At 49.2% G+C, this 27,101-nt stretch overlaps 1 protein-coding gene across 9 annotated transcripts; it reads left to right on the top strand.

Annotated features, from left to right (window-relative positions):
- Positions 1 to 4,094: 4,094 nt before the first annotated feature.
- MED12 (mediator complex subunit 12) lies at positions 4,095 to 27,064 on the top strand. Of its 9 annotated transcripts, none has more exons than XM_058290928.1 (45): positions 4,095 to 4,424; positions 5,002 to 5,106; positions 5,316 to 5,507; positions 5,635 to 5,794; positions 6,293 to 6,474; positions 6,665 to 6,775; positions 6,882 to 7,136; positions 7,537 to 7,683; positions 7,842 to 7,941; positions 8,062 to 8,198; positions 8,412 to 8,543; positions 8,893 to 9,019; positions 9,470 to 9,699; positions 10,059 to 10,139; positions 10,267 to 10,437; positions 10,626 to 10,770; positions 10,939 to 10,989; positions 11,308 to 11,426; positions 11,621 to 11,764; positions 12,221 to 12,384; positions 12,613 to 12,744; positions 13,181 to 13,408; positions 13,616 to 13,760; positions 13,934 to 14,054; positions 14,430 to 14,531; positions 14,632 to 14,745; positions 14,995 to 15,170; positions 15,366 to 15,545; positions 16,546 to 16,617; positions 17,083 to 17,216; positions 17,394 to 17,555; positions 17,828 to 17,939; positions 18,100 to 18,189; positions 18,734 to 18,843; positions 19,091 to 19,226; positions 19,696 to 19,857; positions 21,625 to 21,999; positions 22,206 to 22,356; positions 22,510 to 22,715; positions 22,889 to 22,966; positions 23,067 to 23,284; positions 25,486 to 25,750; positions 26,129 to 26,275; positions 26,503 to 26,584; positions 26,789 to 27,064. In XM_058290928.1, the coding sequence occupies exons 1-45, from the start codon at positions 4,326 to 4,328 to the stop codon at positions 26,830 to 26,832; spliced, it is 6,594 nt and encodes a 2,197-aa protein (XP_058146911.1). In that variant the 5' UTR covers positions 4,095 to 4,325; the 3' UTR covers positions 26,833 to 27,064. The 9 variants fall into 9 exon arrangements, 6 of the variants coding, with proteins under 6 accessions (XP_058146911.1, XP_058146914.1, XP_058146915.1 ...); XM_058290931.1 differs by having other exon boundaries at positions 22,510 to 22,706; XM_058290932.1 differs by having other exon boundaries at positions 22,510 to 22,706; positions 26,132 to 26,275.
- The last annotated feature ends 37 nt before the right edge of the window (positions 27,065 to 27,101 follow it).

Raw genomic sequence — 27,101 nt, forward strand, 5'->3', positions numbered from 1 at the left:
ACTCCCTACCCACACATTTCCTTCTGTCATAGCTTCCGGTGGAAAGAACCTTAGAGACCAGGGCTTTACCAAGGGCGTGGCAAATGAAGACTATAACACAGGCTACACCCTCCAGGAGATTAGATACTTCTGTGAGGTGGGATTAAGTAGAGACTGAGCCAGGGTATACAGTATTGCCACAGAAATCCTCAGAGCACCTTGATCCCTGAGAAGGACTGCCACCATTTCCAGTTACCTTCTCTTCTAAATCATTAGCTTATGTATTGGAAGGTTTGAACCTCCCCCGTCCTCTCCTATGCTTCTCCCTCAACTCTCTCACTGTTAAATCTCTGTCTTAGGAGGGTGGAAATAGTCTTGGCTCCTCCTGTGGGCTCCTGTCTTTCCTCTAACCTAATCAGATCCAGAATGCCCACCTTTAGCTGCTGCCTGAACTGGGTCCCTGTTGAAGGTGGTGAGGAGCTCTTCCATTATTCTGGAAGCAGAAGAATAACAGTATTCTTTGAGCTCCTCATCTTCCCTGAAATCTGTTGCTCTTCCTGTTTTCCCTTCCTCTGCTAATGGCAGCCTCACCCTCTCAGGTGCCCAGACTTGAAACCTCAGAGTCATGTTCAATTTCTCCCTCTCTCATCCTGCAAAGCCAATCAGCTCTGCCGCTTTGATATTTCTCCCAGCAGTCTCCTCCTTTCCATGACCAGAGCCATGATGTTAAATCAGGCTCTCATTACCACTAGTCATGATGATTACTAGAATCCCTAAGTGGTCTACCTTTCTAAAGAACTAAAGAATTTCCAATTCATTCTTTTTTTAAAAAAAGATTTATTTTTTTATTTATTTCTCTCCCTCCCCCCGCCCCCTCAGTTGTCTGCTCTCTGTGTCCATTCGCTGTGTGTTCCTCTGTGACCGCTTCTATCCTTATCAGCAGCACGGGGAATCTGTGTTTCTTTTTGTTGCGTCTTCTTGCTGTGTCAGCTCTCCGTGTGTGCGGCGCCATTCCTGGGCAGGCTGCACTTTCTTTTGCACTGAGCAGCTCTCCTTACGGGGCACACTCCTTGCGCGTGGGACTCCCCTACGCGGGGGACACCCCTGCGTGGCACGGCACTCCAAAGAATGAGTGGAATTTTACCAGAAGGAAAAGGGGTAGGGCATCAGGCACAGGAAAAGAGCACTTGATTGGGAGTCTCAGACAACCTACATTATAGGTTTCATTTCACAGTTATTATCTGAGCAAATAATTTCTCCCCCTGGGACTCATTTGTAAAATGAAAAGGCTGTATTGGAAGACCTCTAAATTCTCTTCCATCCCTAATGTTTGAGGGTATATTTAATTTCCTAGGGTTGTAGTAACAAATCACCACAAACTAGGTGGCTTACAACAACAGAAATTTATTCCCTCACAGTTCTCGAGGCCAGAAGTCTGAAATCAAGGTGTCAGCAAGCTTGTTTCCTTCTGGAGGCTTTCAGGAAGAATCCATTCCATGCCTCCCTCCCAGCTTCTTGTGGCTGCCAGCAGTTGTTGGTGTTCCTTGGCTTGTGGACACATCACTCCAGTCTCTGCCTCCGTGGTCATATCACCTTCTCTCTGTGTCTCCTTTCCCTTTCACTTCTCTCTCTCTGGGTTTTGCCCACTATGCTTTAAAAAAAATTTTTTTAGAAAAGTTGTAGGTTTACAGAAATATGCAGGAAGTACAGAATTCCCATATGTTCCACACACACACATTTTACATTGCTGTGGTACCTTTGTTACAATTCATAAACCAGTATTATTATAATTATGCTATTAACTTTAGCTCACTGTTTACATTGTGTTGTACAGTTCTTTGGGGTTTTGTGTGTTTGCGTGTGTGGTAACATATAGACAATCTAAAATTTCCCTTGTTTTCTCTTTTGGAATATAACATTCAGTGGTGTTAATTACACACACAAAGTTGTGTCCCCATTCCCATCACCCATTGCCAAAATTTTTCTATCACCCCTTTGCTTCTTTTTTTTTTAAACAGCAGTTTTATTCACACACCATACAATCCATCCGTTCACTTTTCTTTTAAGGATGCTTGGCATTGGTTGTAGGGCTCACTCCCAATCCAGGATGATCTCATCTCATCTCAGGATCCTTGCCTTAATTAATTAATTGCATCTGCAAAGACCCTTTTCCCAAATAAGATCATATTCAAGGGTTCCAGGTGGACATACTTTTTGGTGACCACCATTCAACCCACCACAGAGGGCATTCTGCAACTCAAAAGTCTTCAAAAACTCACTGCTGATTTATAAATATGACTGTAGCTGAAAGGGGTAGTATGTGAAAGTAAATATCAATTAAAAGGAACTAGAGGATAATTGAGGGTATGTATAACATAGCGATTATGGTGGTGGATGAAGACTGTGGTTAATAGTATAAATATAAGAATGCTCTTTTACAAAGTGCTAGGAATGTGGTGATACACGGGAAAATTACAACTAATGTAATTTATAGATTATGGTAATATTGTAATATTTTGCAACAATGGCAAGAAGATATTATTTCAATCCTAAGGAGCAACAATAGGGGGTATAAGGGGGTATGAGATTTTTCCTTTTGGAGTAATGAAAACTCCAAAATTGACAGAGGTCATTACAGCACAACTTTTTAATGAAATTGAAAGCCACTGAGTGTACATTTTGAACGGACTGTGCAAAGCATGGGACCGTATACACAAGGTATCCAGTGGTGGATGATGGACTGTGGATTACAGGACAAATATGAGAACATTTTCTCCTGAATGATAACAAATATATAATAATAGTATAGGGTGTTAATAATTGGCTGGGTTGGTTTGGAAATACACCCAATGTAAGACATGGTCTATCGTTAGTAGGAATATTTTGAAAATGCTCTTTCATAGTTTATAACAAATGTTTCACAACAATACAAGGTGTTGGTGGTGAGGAGATGTATGGGAGCCTTGTATAATGATATGCATGTTTGTTTTGTAAATTCAAAAATTTTACTATATTTATTAATTGCTTATGTATGCTCATGTATGAATTATATACTCCAATAAAATGTTGTGTGTTTTTTAAGTCTTCAAAAACTAACCATGGCCTTCAGGATAATGTCCAAACTCAAATCATCACTTGCAGCCACATTCGATTCATCACATGCCTCTGCTCTCTGACTGGAATTAGCAACTCCCTAATTTTCTGTGGATTAAGACCCTTCAGGGTCAGCTCAAATGTTACCTCCTCCAAGATGTTTTCCTCTTCCCCAGTCAGAATTAATTTTTCTTCCCACTGTGATTAAATAGCATTTTGTACTTTTTTTTACAGCACACTGGCTGTCTTTTCTCTAAAAGGCAATACCATAGTAGAAAGAATATTGGCTCTGAAGTCAAGAAAGAACTCTGGTCCTAACTCTAATACTCACTAGCTCTTTAACATTAGGCAAGTCAACTTTCACTCTTGGAAAATCAGCGTCCTTATCCATAAAATGGGGCAATAATAATACCTAACTCCTTGGATTGTTTGCAGATTAAATGAGATATCTAAAGCATCTGACACCTACTAGATACCTCTTTCCCTAGAACAAGGGTTTTTAACCTGGGGTTCATAAACGCTTAGGGGTATGCACGAATGGGCTTCAGGGGTTAGTAACATTTTTGTTTGCCCATATGTGCATTTTTCTGAGAAGAAAGTCCACAGCTCTCATCAGCATATTAAAGGGCTTGCGAGTCAAAAGAGGTTAAGAACCTCAGGCCTAGACCTTGACAGAGTAAATCCAACCTTTCAGGGGTTTAATAGGTGCTTTCTTATGCTTACGTAGCTTCTAATCTTCACAACAGTCCTTTGAAAGAGGCTATTAGTGTACCTCTTTTTCAGACGCGGAGACTAAGAAACGAAGAAGTGGTTTGTAAAAGGAAGAGTTGCGAATCAGTGCAAACATTAACTAGGCCAAGAACTGAGCTAGGCAATGGGGACCCCATTCCAGTCAGATTTTGGCACCCCAGCCGCCTCCTGCTTTGCAAGACTGGAGACCCAGCACTGTCCTCGGCTCCTGAAGGTTTCACCGGTCCTTGCCAGCTGAACTGGATTTTCGGGCGCGAAGCTCCGCCCACGCCGGGCCAGGCCCCGCCCCCTCTGCGGTCGGTTTTGTCCGATGGCTCCCGGCGTTCCTCGACTTCCACTCGGTAGTTTCCGGCAATGATCGAGAGTTTCTAACGTGCCCCCTTGTTGTCTCTCGGCCGCTGTCCTCCCAACCGCCGCCCCCCTTCTCGGCTCCCTCTTCTCTCTTACCCCTCCCCACCTCAGTCCGGCCCTGCTGGCGCCTCTGGCGCTAAGGGCTGGGCAAGATGGCGGCCTTCGGGATCTTGAGCTACGAACACCGGCCCCTGAAGCGGCCGCGGCTGGGGCCTCCCGATGTGTACCCTCAAGATCCCAAACAGAAAGAGGTGCGTTCGAAAATCGGGCCTCTGGAGGGAACAGGAGCAGGCGATCAGCATAGGAGGAAGCACTGAAGGTTTGGGAAATGGGGAGGGGGAGGGGGGCGGGGCGGTTAGGTGGGGGCGAAAGTCCCAAAAGGGGTAAGAGTAAAGTGGGCTGGTGTGGGAGAGTAGGACCCGGGGGTGTGGTCGGGGGGCTCCTGGGTGTGAATAGGGAATGGCGTAGGGGCCATGCTAGGGGCGCCCCCCTTCTATACGCGCGCGTGCGTGCGCGCGCGCGCGCGCTCGTAGACACACCTCAGAAAGTTGTCTGCTGAGGTTGCTTGGTGAGGTACTGCAGGTTGCTAGGCAAGAGTGATGTTGAAGAAGCTCTGGATGGTCGGGGATCTTAGAGACTGTGGGGATGAGAATGAAGTCCAAATGAATATAAGGGCCTACCTTTAAATAAAGATCTGTTCTACTCAGCATCCCCCTCCTAGCTTTTTAACTTGTTCCCTTCCCTTCTCCTGCCCTCCTCTCCTGTTGCCCCCACCCCACCCCCTCCCCCAGAAAAAAAAAAGGTTAAAATGTCATTTTGCTGCCTCAGGATGAACTGACGGCCTTGAATGTAAAACAAGGTTTCAATAACCAGCCTGCTGTGTCTGGGGATGAGCATGGCAGTGCCAAGAATGTCAACTTCAACCCTGCCAAGGTGAGGCAACCCTGCCAGGCTGAAGGAAAAGACTGGAAGAATCTGAGAAGGAGCAAAGGCCCCGGGTTGGGAAGACTTAAAGGGACAACCTAAATGGCTGAATTTTTCCTTCATAATCTAAAGCTACCCTATTGGCATTTGCCCATCAAAGGCATGACCAACCTGTCTGCCTCTTCTTCCCACCCTGAGGTGTAGTTTTCTTCCCTCAGATCAGTTCCAACTTCAGCAGCATTATTGCAGAGAAGTTACGTTGTAACACCCTCCCTGACACTGGTCGCAGGAAGCCCCAAGTGAACCAGAAGGACAACTTCTGGCTGGTGACCGCACGATCCCAGAGTGCCATTAACACCTGGTTCACTGATTTGGCTGGCACCAAGCCACTCACACAACTAGCCAAAAAGGTGAGGTACTGTTTCCTGTTCTTCAGGCTAATGGGGGAGTGTGGGTGCCAAGTACCCCCCACCATTCCCAGACGGGTGGTCCACTCATGCAGTCATAGAGGCCTCATTATTTGCAATGTCCGTCCAGGTCCCCATTTTCAGTAAGAAGGAAGAAGTTTTTGGATACTTAGCCAAATACACAGTGCCTGTGATGCGGGCCGCCTGGCTCATTAAGATGACCTGTGCCTACTATGCAGCAATCTCAGAGACCAAGGTTAAGAAGAGACATGTCGTTGACCCTTTCACGGGTGAGTAACTTCTAATACCAGGTGTACCCCTGATCCCTTCAAGGGGTGATAGAGAGACCCTTGGCATTGTTCTCCTTCCTAATCTAGATTTCTTGTTTCTGCTTGTATCTTGCGCTCACTCAATTACGAGACCTCAAGTACCTTGAGTATCTACTATATGCACACGCTGTGCTATAAAGATGACCAGTGCTTGATCCCTGCCCTAGGGAGGCTTATAGTAAAGTATGGATGCTAAGGTGCATGTAGGAATAACAAAAATTAAATATGGAAAGTGGTCATCATCAAAAATAAGAGGCAGAAGATGCTTTGAAAGTCAGTTGGCAGAAAGATTACCTTCTTTGGGGGACACCTGCGAAGGCTTTAGGAAGGTGGTATGTAACTGTAGCTTAAGGGGATGAGCAGGGTTGAGAAGTATGGTGAGTGGGGGTGGAGGAAGAGAGAGAAGATAGCTAAGCAGAGGGACAGTGTAAAATAACCCTTGTTCCATATTTCCTCTAGAATGGACTCAGATTATCACTAAGTACCTATGGGAGCAGCTACAGAAGATGGCTGAGTACTACCGGCCAGGGCCTGCAGGAAGTGGGGGCTGTGGTTCCACTATAGGGCCCTTACCCCATGATGTAGAGGTGGCAATTCGGCAGTGGGACTACAATGAGAAACTGGCCATGTTCATGTTTCAGGTAAGGAGTAGGGCCTGTGGTGTGTGGGGCATTGGGTTGAGACTGGCTTGCTCTCTGCCACTATAGAACAGAATCTGCCTGTCACTTTGCCCCTGTTGTGGATCCCTTAATCCTTTCAGTTATTTTATCTGCTTTGTCGACAATAGTCCCTAGGCTGAATTAATATTCTTCCCACCCCCGGTACCCATAGGATGGAATGCTGGACAGACATGAGTTCCTGACCTGGGTACTTGAGTGTTTTGAGAAAATTCGTCCTGGAGAGGATGAATTGCTTAAACTGTTGCTGCCCCTACTTCTTCGGGTAAGACCCTAGGATTTAGGATTAACAGTGGGATTTGAGGAAGAATGAAACTTGAGAGCAGTGGCCTGTGGAGAGAACTGGTATTCTGATTATCATGTCTTCACAGTACTCTGGAGAGTTTGTTCAGTCTGCATACCTCTCCCGCCGCCTTGCTTACTTCTGTACCCGGAGACTGTCCCTGCAACTGGATGGCGTGAGCAGTCATTCATCTCACGTTATATCTGCTCAGTCTACAAGCACACTGCCCACCACCCCTGCTCCTCAGCCTCCAACAAGCAACACACCTTCTACACCCTTTAGTGACCTGCTTATGTGCCCTCAGCACCGACCCCTGGTTTTTGGCCTCAGCTGTATCCTACAGGTAAGTACCAGGTGAGCCCAAGGAAGCATTAAGAGGCATTCTGGAAGAGCTGGGTGCCCATCTTGGAGAATGTGGGGGGATTCTAAATTGGAGGTGGCAGTAGGAACTAAACCTGCAGATTGTGGCTTCTCACCAAGAGGGTCTTTTTTGGGGGGAGGGGCGGGTTGGGGCAAAGCCTTTTGGGGATTTTGGCCAGCCTCTCCCTTCTAGAGCTAAAGAGTAGGTCCAAAGCCTTTTCGGGAAGTGGGTGAATGGAGGGGCTCAGGAATGGTGTGATGCCTGCCCCAGGGACTCAGTCAGAATAACTTTGGATTTAAAAGTTAAGAGTTGAGTCTTAATGGTGGGATTCTAGGGAGGTGGCCATGGAAACTGATATAGCATTGCTATTTCTGCCTGGCAGACCATTCTCCTGTGTTGTCCTAGTGCCCTGGTTTGGCACTACTCACTGACTGATAGCCGAATTAAAACGGGCTCACCGCTTGACCACTTGCCTATTGCCCCCTCCAACCTGCCCATGCCTGAGGGCAACAGTGCCTTTACTCAGCAGGTAAGTCTGACCAACAGCCTGGTATTCCCAGATTGGGATGTGAGGCTAAATTAATCTTTCAGAAATAGTGATTTGGAGTCTGCTACTGCTATTTTAGCCTGGGGTTGTGACCCTTTATATGCGTCAATATGTCCTTAAAACCTTCCTTGATATTGCAGGTCCGTGCAAAGCTGCGGGAGATTGAGCAGCAGATCAAGGAGCGGGGACAGGCAGTTGAGGTTCGCTGGTCTTTTGATAAGTGCCAGGAAGCCACTGCAGGTGGGTGACAGGGGACAGAGAGTAGGAAGGGTTTTTGAGGAAAGGATAGGGGTGGTAAGCACTGAGAATAGGGAGGCATCAAGTCTCCAGTAAGTCCCCTTCACCACTTTTCCTCCTTAGGTTTCACCATTGGACGAGTGCTTCATACTTTGGAAGTGCTAGACAGCCATAGTTTTGAGCGCTCTGACTTCAGCAACTCTCTCGACTCCCTTTGTAACCGAATTTTTGGATTGGGGCCCAGCAAAGATGGACATGAGGTAAGCAAGAGGGACTAAAAGGAGCAAAAACATCACAAAAGTGACTGTAGGTACGAGGAAAAGGCAGGGTGAAATATTGAAAGTGGGGGCTGTCTGGAGTGATGACCTTCCTGGGCTCTGGATGCTTTCAGATGGGGTGTCAAAGAAATACAAACTCAGTTCTTTGTCCCCAACCCTACCTTCTTCATTATGCCTTTCTTCCTTTGTCCCCAGATCTCCTCAGATGATGATGCAGTGGTGTCATTACTATGTGAATGGGCTGTCAGCTGCAAGCGTTCTGGTCGGCATCGTGCAATGGTGGTAGCCAAGCTCCTGGAGAAGAGACAAGCAGAGATCGAGGCTGAGGTTAGGGGTGGGGGTGGCAGGCGAGATAAGAGAATGGTATCAGCCAGTGGGAAAGAATCAAATTGAGGATTGAGTCAGAAAGAGTAAGGAGGCAGTGAGCTCAAAGTTGAAGTTGTGAGAAGAGAGTAAAGAAGTAGTAGAGAACCTAAGGGCAAAGCTAAGGACATTAGGCCAAAGTAGAAAGGGAGTAGTTGGGAGGTGGTAGAGAAAATAGAGAGGCTAGAGAGGGGATGGATGTTAAAAGCTGGAGGTGGAGGCAGAATAGGCAGTAGCTCAAGAGTTCTTCACTGAGGAGTTAAGAAACAGCAAGGTGAAGATCAGTCCTGCAATTTGTTCTTTCATCTTGCAGCGTTGTGGAGAATCAGAAGCAGCAGATGAGAAGGGTTCCATCGCCTCAGGTTCTCTGTCTGCTCCCAGTGCTCCCATTTTCCAGGATGTCCTCCTACAGTTTCTGGATACACAGGCTCCCATGCTGAGTACGGATCCCTGCCACTCTCTAATTACTTTGGCCTAGACTCAGTTACCTGTCAGTATCATCAGAAAGTGTCAGTAAGGGCCTTCTGCTGTATATTTCTGTCCTGGGCTCCCTGCCGAGTGACTTTTAGACATAATTCTAGTCCCTGATCATCTTACAGCTGAACAGAGCAGAGAAATCAAGAGAAGAATAAAACCAAGAATGTGCGATCGAAGCCTTTTCATCATATAAATAGCAGCCAAGATTACGTTCCTTTATAAAATGGTGTATGGGGCAGCGGGTGGGATAACCACACTTTGTTCCTGAACAGTTTTTGCAATTTTTTTGATAGTTGCTCTTACTGCCTACCTCAGGTCCTCTAGGAGCTCCCTGCCTTGGGTGTGTGCCTCACTCTTTCTGCCCACCTCTTTTGTGCTCTCCTAACTCATCTTCCCTCTCTCCCTCTCTCCAGCGGACCCCCGAAGTGAGAGTGAGCGGGTGGAATTCTTTAACTTGGTACTGCTATTCTGTGAACTGATTCGACATGATGTTTTCTCCCACAACATGTATACTTGCACACTCATCTCCCGAGGGGATCTTGCCTTTGGAGCCCCTGGGCCCCGGCCTCCCTCTCCCTTCGATGACCCTGCCGATGACCCAGAGCGCAAGGAGGCTGAGGGCAGCAGCAGTAGCAAGCTTGAGGTGAGTGGGCTTTTCCTTGCCCTAGATGGTTTCTTCTGACGTTGCCATCTTCATCGTGCCCTGAGGCCTCTGAGATGTACTTTTGACCAAAGGCAACAGCAGCAGTTGCTGAGCACTTGGTGGTTTACAAAGAACTGTCTTATCAGTTATTTCTTTTCATCTTTGCGATGACCCTGTGAGGTCCTCTTGTCCCTATTTTAGAGCTGAAGGAAACTGAGGCCTCTACTGGTTAAGCGAATGGTCAGGGCTTGAATCCAAACCCCTTACTTTTCCCAGTGTGGTCTCCTTTTTCCCATTCCCCTGTCAAGTTTCTAGATGGTGGGGCCAAAGCAACTTCCCTTACGTTCTTATGTCCTCAGGACCCCGGGCTCTCAGAATCGATGGACATTGACCCCAGTTCCAGTGTACTCTTTGAGGATATGGAGAAGCCTGATTTCTCAGTAAGTTGGATCCCAAGTGGAGAAGAAACCAGCTCCTTAGAACCTCTCCCGTTTTGCCTCTTTGTGGAGTATCTTTAGGCCCCCTTGGTCCCTTCTAAACGTTCTGTCCTTTCCACCTTTCTCTCAGTTGTTCTCCCCTACTATGCCCTGTGAGGGGAAGGGCAGCCCATCCCCTGAGAAACCTGATATTGAGAAGGAGGTGAAGCCCCCACCCAAGGAAAAGATGGACGGCACTCTGGGGGTTCTTTATGATCAGCCACGACATGTGCAGTATGCCACACACTTTCCCATCCCCCAGGTATTATACCCCAATACTTTGAGACCATCCATTTTAAGCCGAGACTCCTGTCTGAGGAAAATGCTCTTCTGGAGGGCGTGGGTTTGTTGGGAAGGGGCTTGAGCATTGGGATGCTGAAGGGAATGGCGCATGCTTAAGAGGAGGGAAGGAAAGCCATGCTGGAGTCTGATGGTGCTGCTGGGATGCAGGAGGAGTCGTGCAGCCACGAGTGCAACCAGCGGTTGGTCGTACTGTTTGGGGTGGGGAAGCAGCGAGACGATGCCCGCCATGCCATCAAGAAAATTACTAAGGATATCCTGAAGGTTCTGAACCGCAAGGGAACAGCCGAAACTGGTGGGTTTGAGGCTCCTTAAACACATCTCCCCCAAAGAGTTACCCTAGTCAGTCTCCCCTTTCCCAGCATAGGGTACTCCCCCATCATATCCCAATGTCCTATCTCTTAGAGTCTCCTGAGAGCTCTAGTCCTTTTGAAACTTCCCCCCTCATTCCCCCCCTCTGCAGACCAGCTTGCTCCTATTGTGCCTCTGAATCCTGGAGACCTGACATTCTTAGGTACCTCACAGTAAGCCCCATACTGCCCTCCCTCCCCCTCCCTTCCCTCCCTCAACCTAGCACCTCCCTGTACATATTCCTCTAAGGTCCACATAGTCTGTGGTCCTCTAAACCTTTGCTTCACTGTCCCCTTCCCCTTGTCCCTCCCCCGCCCCTTCCTTGACCCTCCCTTCCCTCCTTCCCTCTTCCTTCCCTCCCTTCCTTCCCCTCTCCCTCCCCCCTCCCTCCCATAGCCTTCTCTCCATAACCCCTCCCTACCCCCCCAGTCACCTACTTATCTTCCCTGTCCTGACTGACCCCTTTCAACTGTCCCCTCAGGTGGGGAGGATGGGCAGAAGCGGCGGCGCAGTCGGCCTGAAGCCTTCCCCACTGCTGAAGATATCTTTGCTAAGTTCCAGCACCTTTCACATTATGACCAACACCAGGTCACGGCTCAGGTGTGGGCCAAAGTCCAGTCCCCTTCCCACATTCTGGCCTCCTGTCCTTGTTTTCCTTTCCCCCTTATCTTTTTTTTTCTTCCCCTAGGCAGGCTAAGCCTCCTGGTTTCATCCCCTTCCACCATCATCCTTTCCTGCTTCCTTGGTTCTTCCCATCTCTCCCACTCCGGTCTCACTCCCACTGCCCTTATCAGGTCTCCCGGAATGTTCTGGAGCAGATCACGAGCTTTGCCCTTGGCATGTCATACCACTTGCCTCTGGTGCAGCATGTGCAGTTCATCTTCGACCTCATGGAATATTCACTCAGCATCAGTGGCCTCATCGACTTTGCCATTCAGGTGGGGAAGTTTGGGGAGATAGCAGTGGAGGACAGTATAGGGCCTCTCTCTCTAGTTGTAGGACAGGGCTCAAGCTAGTGTCTGAGGCTATTTGGAGGGGCAGAAAGACTACTAGCACAGGGGGAGAACATGAGATAAGACTGCAGGAATAGAGACTTAAGTGCTCCCCAGGGAGGCCCAAGAGATCAATTAGAGCATTGGTCACAGACCATCCTCCTGCTGTGGAGTTAATAGAATTGTATCCTAGAGACTGGTTCTATCGTTGACGTGGCTTCTGTCATTAATAGCATAAAGGACAGTGGCATATGGCACCAAGGGCCCTTCTATACTGAGGTGGCTCCAGCAGGAAGGGACTCAGGCACAGCCTTGCTGGTTTCCTCACAGGAATATGGGGTGGTTATATGGTAAGGGACCTCTTTTCATCCCTCACCACCACCCCCCCAATCACTCTGCTAGCTGCTGAATGAACTGAGTGTAGTTGAGGCTGAGCTGCTTCTCAAGTCCTCGGATCTGGTGGGCAGCTACACTACCAGCTTATGCCTGTGCATTGTGGCTGTCCTGCGGCACTACCATGCCTGCCTCATCCTCAACCAGGACCAGATGGCACAGGTCTTTGAGGGGTAAGCAGGGCTTTGGAATAACCCAAAAACACACAGGGCTCTGGTGAAGGCAGGGGGAGGTGGCCTGGGCAGAACACGTGGGGCTCTCAACATGGGGGGCTGCATGCCATTCAGGGGGTGGGGGCAAGGAATAGTATTACCAAAGACTTGGATCGAGGGACGTTTGTGTCCCAGCCCTGCCCCATTCACCATCTCCCAACGCCTCCTCACCTACCCACTTTACGGCAGGCTGTGTGGCGTGGTGAAGCATGGGATGAACCGGTCTGATGGTTCCTCTGCAGAACGCTGTATCCTTGCTTATCTCTATGATTTGTACACCTCCTGTAGCCATTTAAAGAGCAAATTTGGGGAGCTCTTCAGGTAAGAGAGGGGGGAGGTAAGGGGTAGAGAGTGGGACTAGTCCCATCTCCTTCCCATTACCACCCACCTCAGGAGCAGAGCACAGCCCGGGACCCTATTGCCTCTTTGGGGTCATTTACGGACTGTGTCCTCCACATATACTTGGCTTCTGTTCTCATATTACTGGGAATGGGCCTTCTTCCTCGCCAGCCTTTGCCTCCAGCCCATCTCTGTGGGGCCCACTTTCATCCTCCAGGTCTCCAGAGGCCCCTATTCTTCATTCACACCTAGTTCTTTCTTACCCAGCCTGCCTTGCTCTAAGTCCCTTTTTCTTGTCCCCTCTCTGCTGGCTTTCTCCTTTGTTTCTCTCCCCACCCCACCCCTGCCTTTCCCAACCCTCCCCCTCCCTCACCAGACCTTAGTCAACATTGCTCTCTCCTTTCCCCCACCCCTGCAGCGACTTCTGCTCAAAGGTGAAGAACACCATCTACTGCAACGTGGAACCATCTGAATCAAATATGCGCTGGGCACCTGAGTTCATGATTGACACCCTGGAGAATCCCGCAGCTCATACCTTCACCTACACGGGGCTGGGCAAGAGTCTTAGCGAGAACCCCGCTAACCGCTACAGCTTTGTCTGCAATGCTCTGATGCATGTCTGTGTGGGGCACCATGACCCTGATAGGTATGGGACACCCTGAGTGAGGACTGGCCCCTGCATTCTAGGCCCTCATTCTGATGGTGGTGGGACGGGTATGAGATAAGCAGGAAATGTACTCCCAGCTTTGGTTAATATAGGGGTGGAGAAGAAAAGGGAATGAATCTGAGGTGTCATGGGACAAGGTAAAGCAGGAATCCCTGATCTCCTGAGGGTGTTTGTACTTTTCCCTAGGGTGAATGATGTCGCTATCCTGTGTGCTGAGTTGACCGGCTATTGCAAGTCACTGAGTGCAGAGTGGCTAGGAGTACTTAAGGCCTTGTGCTGCTCTTCTAACAATGGCACTTGTGGGTTCAACGATCTCCTCTGCAATGTGGATGTGAGACTTGTGGTCCTGCTAGGGTGTGGGGCAGTCACCAGGGCAGGCATCTGGTCATAATAGTCAAGGGGGCAGAGGGACAGAGTTTGGTAGAATGGAGGCACACAGCTTTGAGTAAATACACTCTCACAACCCTGACACATGATGTCTGCTTTTTTTTTTTTTCCTTCCAGGTCAGCGATCTGTCTTTTCATGACTCCCTGGCTACTTTTGTGGCCATCCTCATTGCTCGACAGTGTTTGCTCCTAGAAGATCTGATTCGCTGTGCTGCCATCCCTTCACTCCTTAATGCGGGTGACTTACCAATCCCTAACTCCCCAGAATTTCTGGAGCCCAAATTTCAATACCCAGTTCTGTGCCTGTCCTCTCATTGGTCAGTGTGGGAGACCACTGTTGGTTCCCTAAATCCGCTGGCTCCCAAAGGCCAGTCCTTCAGCACCGCAGGCTGGAAGGGAGCCTATTTTCTAACCCTTGCTCTGCAACCCTGATCTTTCCATTGTTGACCTGAGTGAGTCTCTAACCTTATGCTGCATAACAGCTCTCTGCTTGACCTCCCTTTCCTCTCTTCACCGTTATTTACCTCCTCTCCCCTCTTCCCCCACTCCCCGCCCACCACCCCATGCCCAGTTCTGCTTCATCCCTTCCAGATCTGCCCTGTCTGTCTTTTAGCTTGTAGTGAACAGGACTCCGAGCCAGGGGCCCGGCTCACCTGCCGCATCCTCCTCCACCTTTTCAAGACACCACAACTCAACCCTTGCCAGTCCGATGGAAGTAAGTGACCATAATCCAAATCAGCCAGCAGTAGAAAGTGTGACTCTGCCACCCCCACCATTTCTACTTTTGCTTCCCCTGACTTCGGCTCCCTCCCCAGACAAGCCTACAGTAGGAATCCGCTCCTCCTGTGACCGCCACCTGCTGGCTGCCTCCCAGAACCGCATCGTGGATGGAGCTGTGTTTGCTGTTCTCAAGGCTGTGTTTGTACTTGGTATGGGGGTAGGAAGGCAGTGGTGCCAGAAGTGTGTCTAGGGTGGAGTGCCAGGTAAATGACAAAGGACAGTCTTTCTCTCTCCTGAAAGTGGTCTCTGACCTTTGGAGAGGAGGGGAGGTAGGAAAGTATATTTCTGGACCATAGGGAAGGATTTAAGGAGTTTCTGCATCTGTTGGTCTGAGTTTGGTTTCTACACAGTGTTCTGATCTCACTCTGCCCTCCCTATCTCCCACCCGTGAACCACAGGGGATGCAGAACTGAAGGGTTCAGGCTTTACTGTGACAGGAGGAACAGAAGAACTCCCAGAGGAGGAGGGAGGAGGTGGCAGTGGCGGTCGGAGGCAAGGTGGCCGCAACATCTCCGTGGAGACGGCCAGTCTGGATGTCTATGCCAAGTATGTGCTGCGCAGCATCTGCCAACAGGTCAGTCTCACCTTCCCGACCCCGCCCCACACACTCCTCCTCAATGCCTCCATATAACCTATTCCTGTTCCCAGCCCATGATCATGCTACCTCCCTGCTGTACCTCACATCCCTCACCGACCCCCGACCTGCCTCCCTTCTTCCCAGTCCCCTTACTGGTCCCCTTCCCAGTCCCCTGATTATCGGCTTCCTCAGGAATGGGTAGGAGAACGTTGCCTTAAGTCATTGTGTGAAGATAGCAATGACCTCCAGGACCCGGTACTAAGTAGCGCCCAGGCCCAGCGCCTCATGCAGCTTATCTGCTACCCACATCGACTGCTAGACAATGAGGATGGGGAAAACCCCCAGCGTCAACGCATTAAGCGTATTCTCCAGGTATGCCAAGGTGACTGAGGAGAAGGGCAATGGGGATCTTGGAGGAAACAATGGGGAGCAAGCCTAAGAGAAACAATGGGAACCTTGAGAGAAAAAGCAGGGAGAGTTGAGTTCAGTTTTAAGGAAACTGAACCAGAGTGTGGGAGTAGTGAGAAACAGCTCCAGCATGGTTTCTGAAGTAAATCGCATCTGGTCTAGACTCTGGAGTAGACCATCGTGGAATGCATAGTGTCTGGGAGACACTGTTTTTTGGACTTGTAGAGTTGGCATTTTGGCCATGATTCAGTAACCGACCAGTCGTGGTTGCAATTTATTTTACTACTGTGCTAAGGAACTTGGCACACATTTTCTCACGTCGTCTTGACAATCCCACGAGATAGGTGTGAGTATCCCTTTTTGACCAATGAGGAAACTGAGGCTGGGAGAGATGAGGTAACTTGCCTGAAGTTTAGAGTCATTGTGTAAAGCCAAGGATGCCTATGCCCTTTCCACTTTGCCACACTGCTGCAGAGACTGAAATGACTGGAGGGTGGAAAAATAAAGCTGCTGAGGATAAGCTAAAAGGAAGGCGGTCTTTTCGGTCCAGAGGAGATAATGCTGCAGAAAGATTAGCTAACAGTAGCCTTCAAGTCTGGGAAGGACTTTGAGAAATTATGAGTGACTGGTCTAAAGAAGACAGGCTCCAACTTTAGTAGCAGAGATGTAGGTTAAACGTTAAATGGGGGTGGGGGTGGTGGCATTAACAGAACTTCCTGATATTGAGGGATGTGAGGCTCTTGAACAGTAAACAGGAAAAACGTGAAAGCTTTCCTGAGTTGTTCTGAAAACAGGAGAAATTTTCAACTACTTCGGATCACTTAAGGGTGGTCTTTCCTAAAGATGGGGACATAAAGGTCACTTTCAGACCTCCAGAAGTCTGTGATTTAAGGTTATGAGAGATCCTGAGTGGGCCTTTGGGTACTGTGTTGATGACTAGCTGGGGGCGGGGCTTCTGTCACAGAACTTGGACCAGTGGACCATGCGCCAGTCTTCCTTGGAGCTGCAGCTTATGATTAAGCAGACCCCTAACAATGTGAGTAGTGTGTGGACCCTCCCTTTCTCACGCCCTCGTCCAGCTCCATGTGTTTGGGAGGTGGGCCACCACAGAAGAATCTAGATTCTCCTATTCTTGAGCTCTCAAACTGAAGAGATAAGAGGGGACTGGATGGGAAGATGGCACATGTGTGGAGTCAGTGATAAAGGAAATAGGTTGGGAGTGTTCAGGCTCTGAGTTGTGGGGAAGGTGGGAGGTGGTGGTGGAGGTTGTTTCTGTGGCCGAAAATGTCAGGAGGTTATGTGAAGCAGAAGATTGTGGGGGGAATGGAGAAAGACATGCAAAAGGATGTGACTCTCAACAGAGTTGTGTCCCTTCCCCTACCATCAACCTCCACAGATACCTTCATTCACCTTCCTCTCCCATCTCTCCCACCATCTGTCTTCCTTTACCCCTCACTCCTAGCTAGCTACTTAGTACTCCTGTGCCTTTTATCCTCCCCAGGAGATGAACTCCCTCTTAGAGAACATTGCCAAGGCCACAATTGAGGTTTTCCAACAGTCAGCAGAGACAGGGTCATCTTCTGGAGGCGCAGCAAGCAACCTGTCCAGCAGCAGCAAGACCAAGCCTGTGCTCAGGTCGGGTAGAAGCATGTCAGGACCCTTTTCCCTTTAGTGTGTTTCTTCTGGTAGCACAAATGATTGTTTCAGCCACCTGGAGGCTCCAGGCATGTCCATCAGGGAGAGAAGAGGATGGATTGTTTCAACCTGGCCTGGCTCCCCGGTAACCCAAGTGTCCTCCCCTCTGTCTTCCAGCTCTCTAGAGCGCTCTGGTGTGTGGCTGGTGGCGCCTCTCATTGCTAAACTGCCCACCTCAGTGCAGGGGCATGTGTTGAAGGCTGCCGGGGAGGAACTGGAGAAAGGTCAGCACCTGGGTTCTTCTTCCCGCAAAGAACGTGATCGACAAAAGCAGAAGAGGTAAAGGGGCTAGGGACCAGGATGGAGGGCAAGAAAGAAGAGGAGGTGGGCCCAGGAAAGAATGAAATGAGGCCTAAGGATAGAAATCCTAGGCAAGTGGCAAAGCAGAGAATAAGAGTGGGCAGGGCTGAGCAAAAGACTGGATATTAGGGGAGTAGAGTCTGGGGCTGGGAAGAATAAGTTTGGAAGCTGGAAAGTTTCTGTAGGCCTGATCCCCCAAAGCATGGCCCCTCTTTTCTTTTCTCTCCTTTTTTTCTTCCTCCTGTCTCTAGCATGTCCCTGTTGAGCCAGCAGCCCTTCTTATCCCTGGTGCTGACTTGTCTGAAAGGGCAGGATGAGCAACGCGAGGGACTCCTTACCTCCCTCTACAGCCAGGTGCACCAGGTACAGGTCTCAGGGCCCTGGAGGTGGGCAGGAGTACAGACAAGGCTACCCTGAGAGGCCACTGGGTTCTCTGGACCTTTGTTACTCTCTGACAGACACATCAGATACTTCAGGATGGAGAAGATCCCTGAGCTGTATTTTATACTTGTTTCTCTCCCAGATTGTGAACAATTGGCGAGATGACCAGTACTTAGACGATTGCAAACCAAAGCAGCTAATGCACGAGGCACTCAAACTGCGGCTCAACCTGGTGAGAGGGGCAGCTGAAGAGAAGACCAAGTGGGATGGGGGCTAGAACTGCAGAGTAAAGAAGTCCCAGCCTGGGGGGTGGAGGGGGTGGGGAGAAGGGCAATGAGAGGATGGGGGCCAAAGGTTTCTGTGGGTCTTCAGGTTTTAGCCCAACTCTCCCAGAGGATGAGGGCCTGAAAGGGATTGCAGGGACTGGCTCACCGTGGTCAGGGCCCAACAGGTTGTATACCCTGGATCCAGGCAGGGACACTGCCTCAGTATCCTAGATTCTGGCTGGGATAGAGAAACTCTAGCCTTGTGGACTGTTGAGTGGAATCCTGGCACTCATCTAGTTCAACCCCCATCCTTTTATAAGTGCAGCCACTGAGGCCTGAAGATGTTGTGTCCAGAATTTAGGCAATGGCCTGAGATCGTGTAGGGAATCAGAGGTACAGTGGGATTTGACCTCAGGCATCCTAACTCCCACCTAACCCAGCTTCTGAGCTTTCCTTACATGCTGGACTTGGCCCCTGAGCCATCTGACTGACTTGCTCTGGCCTCGGCAGGTGGGGGGCATGTTTGACACGGTGCAGCGCAGCACCCAGCAGACCACAGAGTGGGCTGTGCTCCTCCTGGAGATCATCATCAGTGGCACCGTTGACATGCAATCCAACAAGTAAAGCATCCCCAAACCCCTCCCTTCTGTTTTGTATCCAAGAGCATCTCCCTGCCTCCCACGCGAGGTCCATGAGCCACAGAGATTGGTGTGGGTGATAGTGGGGGACTCCACAGTCCTGGGCACCCCACACCTTTTTGGTGACTCATTATGTACTGCTTCCTGCCTGTTTCCCACCCTGATGCCTTTTTCTCCCCCCCCCCCCACCTCTTTTTTCTCTGATTCCCTCCCTGGCTTTCTGTTGCAGTGAGCTTTTCACTACTGTATTGGACATGCTGAGCGTGCTCATCAATGGGACACTGGCTGCGGACATGTCTAGCATCTCTCAAGGCAGTATGGAGGAAAACAAGCGTGCATACATGAACCTGGTGAAGAAGCTGCGGGTGAGCAGAACAGGCAGGGGCTAGGTTCGGGGGAACTGAAATCTCAGCTTTCCCCTGACCTTGTACCTTCTGTCCAGCCCCTGAGACTTCATTCTGGTCTGAACTCTCTACCTTTCCCTTCCGCGTCCTTTTTTCTTTATTATTTGCACAGTGTGGATTTATTGAAAGTGATTTCTTCTTTTTCTTCTTTATTTGCGAAGTTGTGGGTTTACTAAACAATCGTGCATAAAATACAGGGTTCCCATCTACCACCCTATTATTAACACCTTGCAGTTGATGTGGAACATGTTACAATTGATGAGAGCACATTTTTAGAATTGGACTAGGAACCAGAGTCCCTGGTTTAACTCAGGGTTTGCTGTTTGCCTGGAGGTTCTTCTTCATGCCTGATTCTATGCTAGCCCCTGAGATTTCCTGTCCCTCTTCCTCAGTGTCCTTGAACTCTTGTCCCATTTTCTCACGCTTGTAGAAAGAGTTGGGGGAGCGCCAATCAGACAGCCTGGAAAAGGTTCGCCAGCTGCTGCCACTGCCAAAGCAGACTCGAGATGTCATCACATGTGAGCCACAGGGCTCCCTCATAGACACCAAGGGCAACAAGATTGCCGGCTTCGATTCCATCTTCAAGAAGGAGGCAGGTTTCATTGTGTTCCACCACCCCATCCCCACCTTTTTTCCCCTTGGGACAAGAGCCTTTCTTTCTTTCTTTCTTTTTTCTTTTTTTCTCTTATTGAGCCTTTCTTTGTATTGACCTCTTAGTCCCAGTAGACTCATCAAGCTAGAGCGCCTAAGGACTCTGCTGGTAAGAAAAGTCTCTGGGGTTTTGAGCTAAGAATTACTTAACTTTCTCTATATTTCTTCTCCCCGTCTTTGAAATCTCACTATCTTTCCTTGGTCTCACCTTTTGCTCCCACCTGCCTCTCATCATTTCCACCCACCTTTTAACATACCAACCATTTCTCAGTGCCCCACTCTCTTCTTTCCCCCAACCCCACCACCCCTGCCTATGCCCCACCAATCTGACTAGCTGACTCTCTCTTATCCCTGCATTTACCCCCCTTACCACTCATTTTTCTGCACAATTTTCTCTTTTTTTTAAACACATTTTAAATTGAAGTTAATAGATCACAAAGGACGTTACATTAAAAAACATAAGAGGTTCCCATATAATCTACTCCCCACCCTCCACCCCCATCACTTTTGTAAATTCTTTTTTTAAAGATATATACATCTCAAAAAATGTTACATTAAAAAACATAAGAGGTTCCCTTATACCCCCACCTCCTAACCCCACTCCTCCCACACCAACAACCTCCCCCATCATTGCTGCACAATTTTCACTTTTGCCCCCTTTTAGTCAGTTGCTGTACTTGTTCAGTGATAATAATCATTGTGTATGGTAGAGAAAGAGAGGAAAAAGAAGATGCAGATTTTTTTTGTTAGAAAAGTTGTGAGCTTGCAAAACAATCATGTATAACATACAGGACTCTCATGTATTACTCTACCACCAAGACCTTGCATTATTGTGGAACATTTGTTACAAATAATGAAAGAACATCATCAAACTATTAATGTGACCTATATAGTCTATAGCTTACATTTGGTGTATTTTTCCATATACCGCCCTATTATTAACATCATGTATTAGTATTGTACACATTTGTTATAGTTTGTGAGAGAACACGCTCACATTTGTACTCTTGACCATAGTCCATCATCTACCATGGAGTTCGCTGTGTTGATCAGTCCCTCTGCCTTGTACAAATTTGAAGATGCAGATTTTAAAATGCAGACTCCAACCCATTCGTCTGTATATTCTCCTCCTTTCTCTTCCTGGCCCCTTTCTCTGTCTCTCTCTACATGTCTCTTTCTGTTTTTCTCTTTCTGCCTCCCTCTCTCTCTCTTTCTCTGCCTGTCTATGTCTCTGTCTTTCTTTCTGCCTGATTCTACCTTTCTCTGCCTGTCTGTCACTGCTCTTCCTTTTCTCTGGGTGTCTCTCACCAACTTCCTCAGTCTATCTCTGTCCTCCTCTGAATGTCTCTCTCTCTGCCTGCCCCTGTCCCTTTTTCCCTGCCTCTCTCCCTGCTTCTCCTCCTGGTTCCATCTCTCCCATCTCTCCACTGGCTCCATGTCTCAGTCTCTCCAGCTCCATCTTTCCTTTCCATCACTCTTCCTCCACCACACCCATCTCTCTCTCCCCTTTTAACTCTTCTCTCCTTCAAGGATATGTGTGTATGTGTGTGCTTGTATCTTTCCTCCTTTCACCATCTCCTCTGAATCTACCTGTGAATTTTTCTTTCTTTTATTGTCAACAGATATTTTGCCCTCTCCTACAAGTTTTCCGGGTCTCCCTTCTGTTTCTGAGTCTCAACAGCTCACTGTTTCTCATTTTCTGGAGCAGGGCCTACAGGTTTCCACCAAACAAAAGATCTCTCCCTGGGATCTTTTTGAGGGGTTAAAGCCATCAGCACCGCTCTCTTGGGGCTGGTTTGGAACAGTCCGGGTTGACCGGCGAGTGGCAAGAGGAGAGGAGCAGCAGCGGCTGCTGCTCTATCACACACATCTGAGGCCCCGGCCCCGTGCCTATTACCTGGAGCCATTGCCACTGCCACCTGAAGATGAGGAGCCTCCTGCTCCCACCCTGCTAGAGCCTGAGAAAAAGGCACCAGAGCCCCCCAAAACTGACAAACCTGGGGCTGCTCCACCAAGTACTGAAGAACGCAAGAAGAAGTCCACCAAGGGCAAGAAACGCAACCAGACAACCACCAAGACAGAAGTTAGTGTCTCCCGCCACTAGGGTCCCTCCACATCCCCTGTCTCTTCATGATTCTTCCCAGTTTCTGGTTTGGAGAAGGGGTGACATTCAAATTGTAATAAAAAGCAGCCATGTAAATCCAGATCCTCTTCCTCACCTCCTACCCCAGTTCACCCTACCCCATTCAACCACAACCCACTCACCTTCCTCCTCTGCCCTTCACACAGGACTATGGGATGGGCCCAGGTCGGAGTGGCCCCTATGGGGTGACAGTGCCTCCAGACCTCCTGCACCACCCAAACTCTGGCTCCATATCCCATCTGAGCTATAGGCAGGGATCCATAGGACTGTACACCCAAAACCAGCCACTGCCTGCAGGTAAGTGCCAGCCATTTGGAACAACAGTTACCAGAACATTCCTCCAATCCGAGAGATAATGCTACTCCCCTGGGGGAATGTGGATGAAGAGGATACTGAGCAAGCTGTGAGGGGATGAGGAGCCCAGAGAGGTGGGTCTACTCTCGTTTCCAGGTGGCCCTCGTGTGGACCCGTACCGCCCTGTGAGATTACCAATGCAGAAGTTGCCAGCCCGACCAACTTACCCTGGAGTGCTGCCTACCACCATGACTGGCGTCATGGGACTAGATCCCTCCTCTTACAAGACTTCTGTGTACCGACAGCAACAACCTGCTGTGCCCCAAGGACAGCGCCTTCGCCAACAGCTCCAGGCAAAGATAGTGAGAGGGGCTGTAGGGAGGGCTGTCAGGGAGAGGGGCTTTTCAGGGCCACGGGATGGAGGAAACACTCAGGCTCTTCACAAAGATGCATAGGGGTGTGGGGGAGATCCAAGAAGTGAGATGGAGGAAAGCAGTTTCCGAGCTTGAGTTTTTTTCCTCCTTTTCCCCTTTAGCAGAGTCAGGGAATGTTGGGACAGTCATCTGTCCACCAAATGACTCCCAGCTCTTCCTACGGTTTGCAGACCTCCCAGGTAAGGGGCACAGGATTGCGAGAATCGGAGAGAGTAAGGCAAACTGATCTGAGCCCCCTTGGCCCTGACTGTCCTCTCTCCTCCTTCCCCCCTCCCCCAGGGCTATACTCCTTATGTGTCGCATGTGGGATTGCAGCAACACGCAGGCCCTGCAGGCACCATGGTGCCCCCCAGCTACTCCAGCCAGCCTTATCAGAGCACCCACCCTTCTACCAATCCTACTCTTGTAGATCCTACTCGCCACTTACAGCAGAGGCCCAGTGGCTATGTGCACCAGCAGGCCCCAACCTATGGACATGGACTGACCTCCACTCAAAGGTAAAGTAGTTGTCGACTAGGAAGAGACTCTGGGGCATGAGTGGGCATTTGACTTGGGGAAGTCTGTGCCTGGACTTTTGAGAGCTTGTTTGGAGGTTCTAGCTGTGGAGCACAGCTATTCAGATACCCTTGACCAAAGAATGGTCCTCTTCTTACGGGGAAGGTCGTTCTCTTCGACTGAATGAGCGGCTTCAGGAGGGATGCACATAGAGTGATAAGAGAGGAAGGGAACACCCGCCCAGCCGGTTAGATCAGCCGAATCAACCCTGGTGATCTATGCAGTAACAGATGTTGCAGCCAGATTGCCCTCACATCTTAGTCACAACTTTTGGAGGCATTAAGCACGCTAAACTGGCCACATAGCCAAGAGCCACAAAATACTTAGAACCAGAAGGGACCCTGGAGACCAAGAGTCTCTCACCAACTTCCCCGCCAGTTCCCTGAGGCCCAGAGAGGGGAAATCATTCATACAACTACCCTAAGAAAAGCTCTGCAGTTCATAGATTCACTACACAATGAGGAATCATAAAGCCACTGTCGGAATAGTTTAACATGGGAATGGACCAACAGACGAATCTTCCCACCGTGGTGAATGCTCGTCAAGCCTTAGTTAAGATACTCATTCTAGGCTTTGCAGCAGAGGATTTAGAACACTGAGGTGTGAGCCAGAGGAAAAGTCTTTCACTTACGAGTCAGTGCGTAGCCAGAACCATGCTGGGACTGGGTGGGTAAGGAAAGACATTAAAAGGTAAAACACATAATCCCTTCCTCACCACAAAGCATTTTGAATAGATCTGGAGAGTTGAGATTTACCCAAACCATTTCAGGAATAACACGAGGAAGTGTATAAGCATGTGTGCAGGTGTGCACTATGAGGTGCAATGGGAATTAAGAACAAGTGTAATATAGTATCAGGATGGGCCTGGGTCACAAGGGAAAACCTCACAAAGAAGGTCAGACTTGAGTTGGCCTCTGAAGGACAGCTACAGTTTGAATTTATAAAGAGAAGGAGGAGGAAGGTAGAGGACATGGTGTGAACAAAGACGTGGCAACCAGAATGAGTGGAGTGGATGGAAAGACGTGAGGGAGACGAGCTTGGATGGAGTGTAAAGTCTATGCCAGGGAGGTCACAGGTGATGGGATAGGTGTGGGCAGGTCAATAGAGAGACTGGAATACTCATTTACATTTCTCAATTAAATGTATATAAATTTTTTTGAATCATACAATATGCTACATAATATATTTGGTTCATAGTATAAAAGGTTCTTTTGATCAGGTAAGTGATGTAATGAGTTAGGCACTTTGGAAAGACAAATAGGGAAATGGTGGGGAGGATGCATTGCAGAAGGTGGGAGCAGGCTTGCAATGGGGAGACTGGTGCAGCGATGCACACATTAGGGTAGAGAGGAAGTAAAGAGTCATAGAACTCAGTAGTCTTTTATGATCCTAAAACTGGAAAGCAGATGTGGTCAAGTGATAGAGCTTCCACCTACCATATGGGGGCACCTGGGTTCAATCCCTGGGGCCTCCTGGTGAAAAAGAAGAAGAAAAAGCGTGCCCACACGGCAAGCCAGTGCCTGTGCAAGTGCCCATGCAAGTGCCCGTGTGGTGAGCCAGTGCCCTGCACAAGTGAGTCACACAGCAAGATGATGAGGCATTGAAAGAGAGACAAGGGGAGAGTCAAGGTGAAGTGCAACAGAAACCAGGAACTGAGGTAGTGCAATTAACAGGGAACTTCTCTCCACATCAGAGGTCCCAGGATCAAAACCCGGTGAATCCTAGAGGAGAGAAAATGGGAAGAGAAGACAACACAGACAGCAAAAACAGCAGGGCAGCAGGGCAGGAGGAGGGGAAGGGGGGAAAGTAAATAAATAAATCTTAAAAAAAAAAGATCCTGGGGATCAAGAACCAGAAAAAACTCAGTGAGTGTTTACAGAACACCTGTCATGCACTAAGATCGTGTTTCATTTTGATAAGAGAAAAATTGCCAAAACAGAAGCAGGGAAACTCCTGACCTTAGGGTTTGCAATGCTAAAATGGGATCTGGTCTTCATCCCTTATGCCCCCACCTAGAAGTCTGTCAGAACCCACTCAGGTCCTTCTGGTTGGTGACAAGCAGAATGGATGAAATAACATAAAATTGTTTGCAGGGTTTTGTCCCCACCCCATACCTTGACCTCTAGACCCCTTGTCTTTGTAGGTTTTCACACCAGACGCTGCAGCAAGCACCCATGATGGGTACCATGACTCCACTGAGTGCCCAGGGAGTCCAAGCAGGCGTGCGATCCGCTTCCATCCTACCCGAGCAGCAGCAGCAGCAGCAGCAGCAGCAACAGCAGCAGCAGCAGCAGCAGCAGCAGCAGCAACAGCAGCAGCAGCAGCAGCAGCAGCAGCAGCAGCAGCAGCAACAGCAGCAACAGCAGCAGCAGTACCATATCCGGCAGCAGCAGCAGCAGATTCTGCGGGTAAGACACTGGGATTACATCCAGGTACTGGGAGCCCAAGGAGGAACAGAAGCCCAAGTTCTTCCCAGGCTGTTAGTAAGACCAAATGAGGCAGAGTACCTAGCACGCCCAGGAGAGTGACTGGCCTAGAGTGGGTGCTCAGTAATTAGTTCCCTCCCCTGCCCCCATTTTTGTTTTCTAAGGGATGCAGAGTGGGAGGGGATTGGGCAGTATCTGTTGGGTTCTCGAGATTTGGTTTCTTTTTCTGCAGCTGTCTGAGAAGGGAAGACGGTGGACCCAGACTTCCCTCCCAACTTCCTCATTCCCTTTCCCATCCCTACAACACTGACCCTCAGCTTCCTTGCTCTCCTTCAAAAGTATCTCATGTTCTCATCACAGCAGCAGCAGCAGCAACAGCAACAGCAGCAGCAACAGCAGCAGCAGCAGCAACAGCAGCAGCAGCAACAGCAGCAGCAGCAGCCACAGCAGCAGCAGCAGCAGCAACAGGCGGCTCCTCCCCAACCCCAACCCCAGTCCCAGCCCCAGGTAGCTGCTGGACTACAGCCCCAGGCTCAGGGACAGCTGCCCAGGTTGGGCACACAGCCAATGAACTGGGCTGGGCTGGGGTCATGGTGGAATGGGGCAGAGGTGGGAGGCAAGGTGTAAAACTCTTAAAAAAGAAAAAAAAAAAGAAAAAGAAAGGTTAGGAGACAAGGATGGAGAAAAAGGTGGAAGGTTAGAGCTCAGCCCTCCACTTCCTGTTTCCACCTCAGTTCCAGCGCCAGGGGCTTCAACAGACCCAGCAGCAGCAACAGACAGCAGCTTTGGTCCGGCAACTCCAACAACAGCTCTCCAGTAAGCCTGCTTTCCTTCCCAAGGAAAGCCCCAGGGAATAAATGTGGGAAGGGGTGGGTAAAAGTGGCTTGCGATGATGGCTTCAGGCCCAGCTTGTGGGGGAAGCATTAATTTACTTTCCCTTAGTACCTGAATAGCTTTCCTCATGCATACCCACACCTCTTCTTGGGCTCCCACCCCCTGATAATCTCTGATTTTTCACAGATACCCAGCCACAGCCCAGCACCAACATATTTGGACGCTTCTGAGCCACCAGGAGGAACTACTTGTGCACTGGACGTGGCCCCACTCTTTCCTCTTAATTCCCAATCCCCTTCACGGTCTAGCACCGGTAGTGGTTGGGGCCCTTCCCTCAGGCTCCATTTTTAATGAGTTTTTAGTATTTTTGTTAATGTGAGACATTGAGCTGTTGGGTTTTGTATATTATTTATATAGAGACCCCAGAGCTGTTGCACCCAATACACAGAGCTTCTTTGCAAAGGGAGTGTGTGAGTTCTGCATGTCTGGGAAGGGTGAG

The sequence above is a fragment of the Dasypus novemcinctus genome, chromosome X (genome assembly GCF_030445035.2).
Source record: "Dasypus novemcinctus isolate mDasNov1 chromosome X, mDasNov1.1.hap2, whole genome shotgun sequence".
In the NCBI taxonomy this organism is placed as follows: domain Eukaryota; kingdom Metazoa; phylum Chordata; class Mammalia; order Cingulata; family Dasypodidae; genus Dasypus; species Dasypus novemcinctus.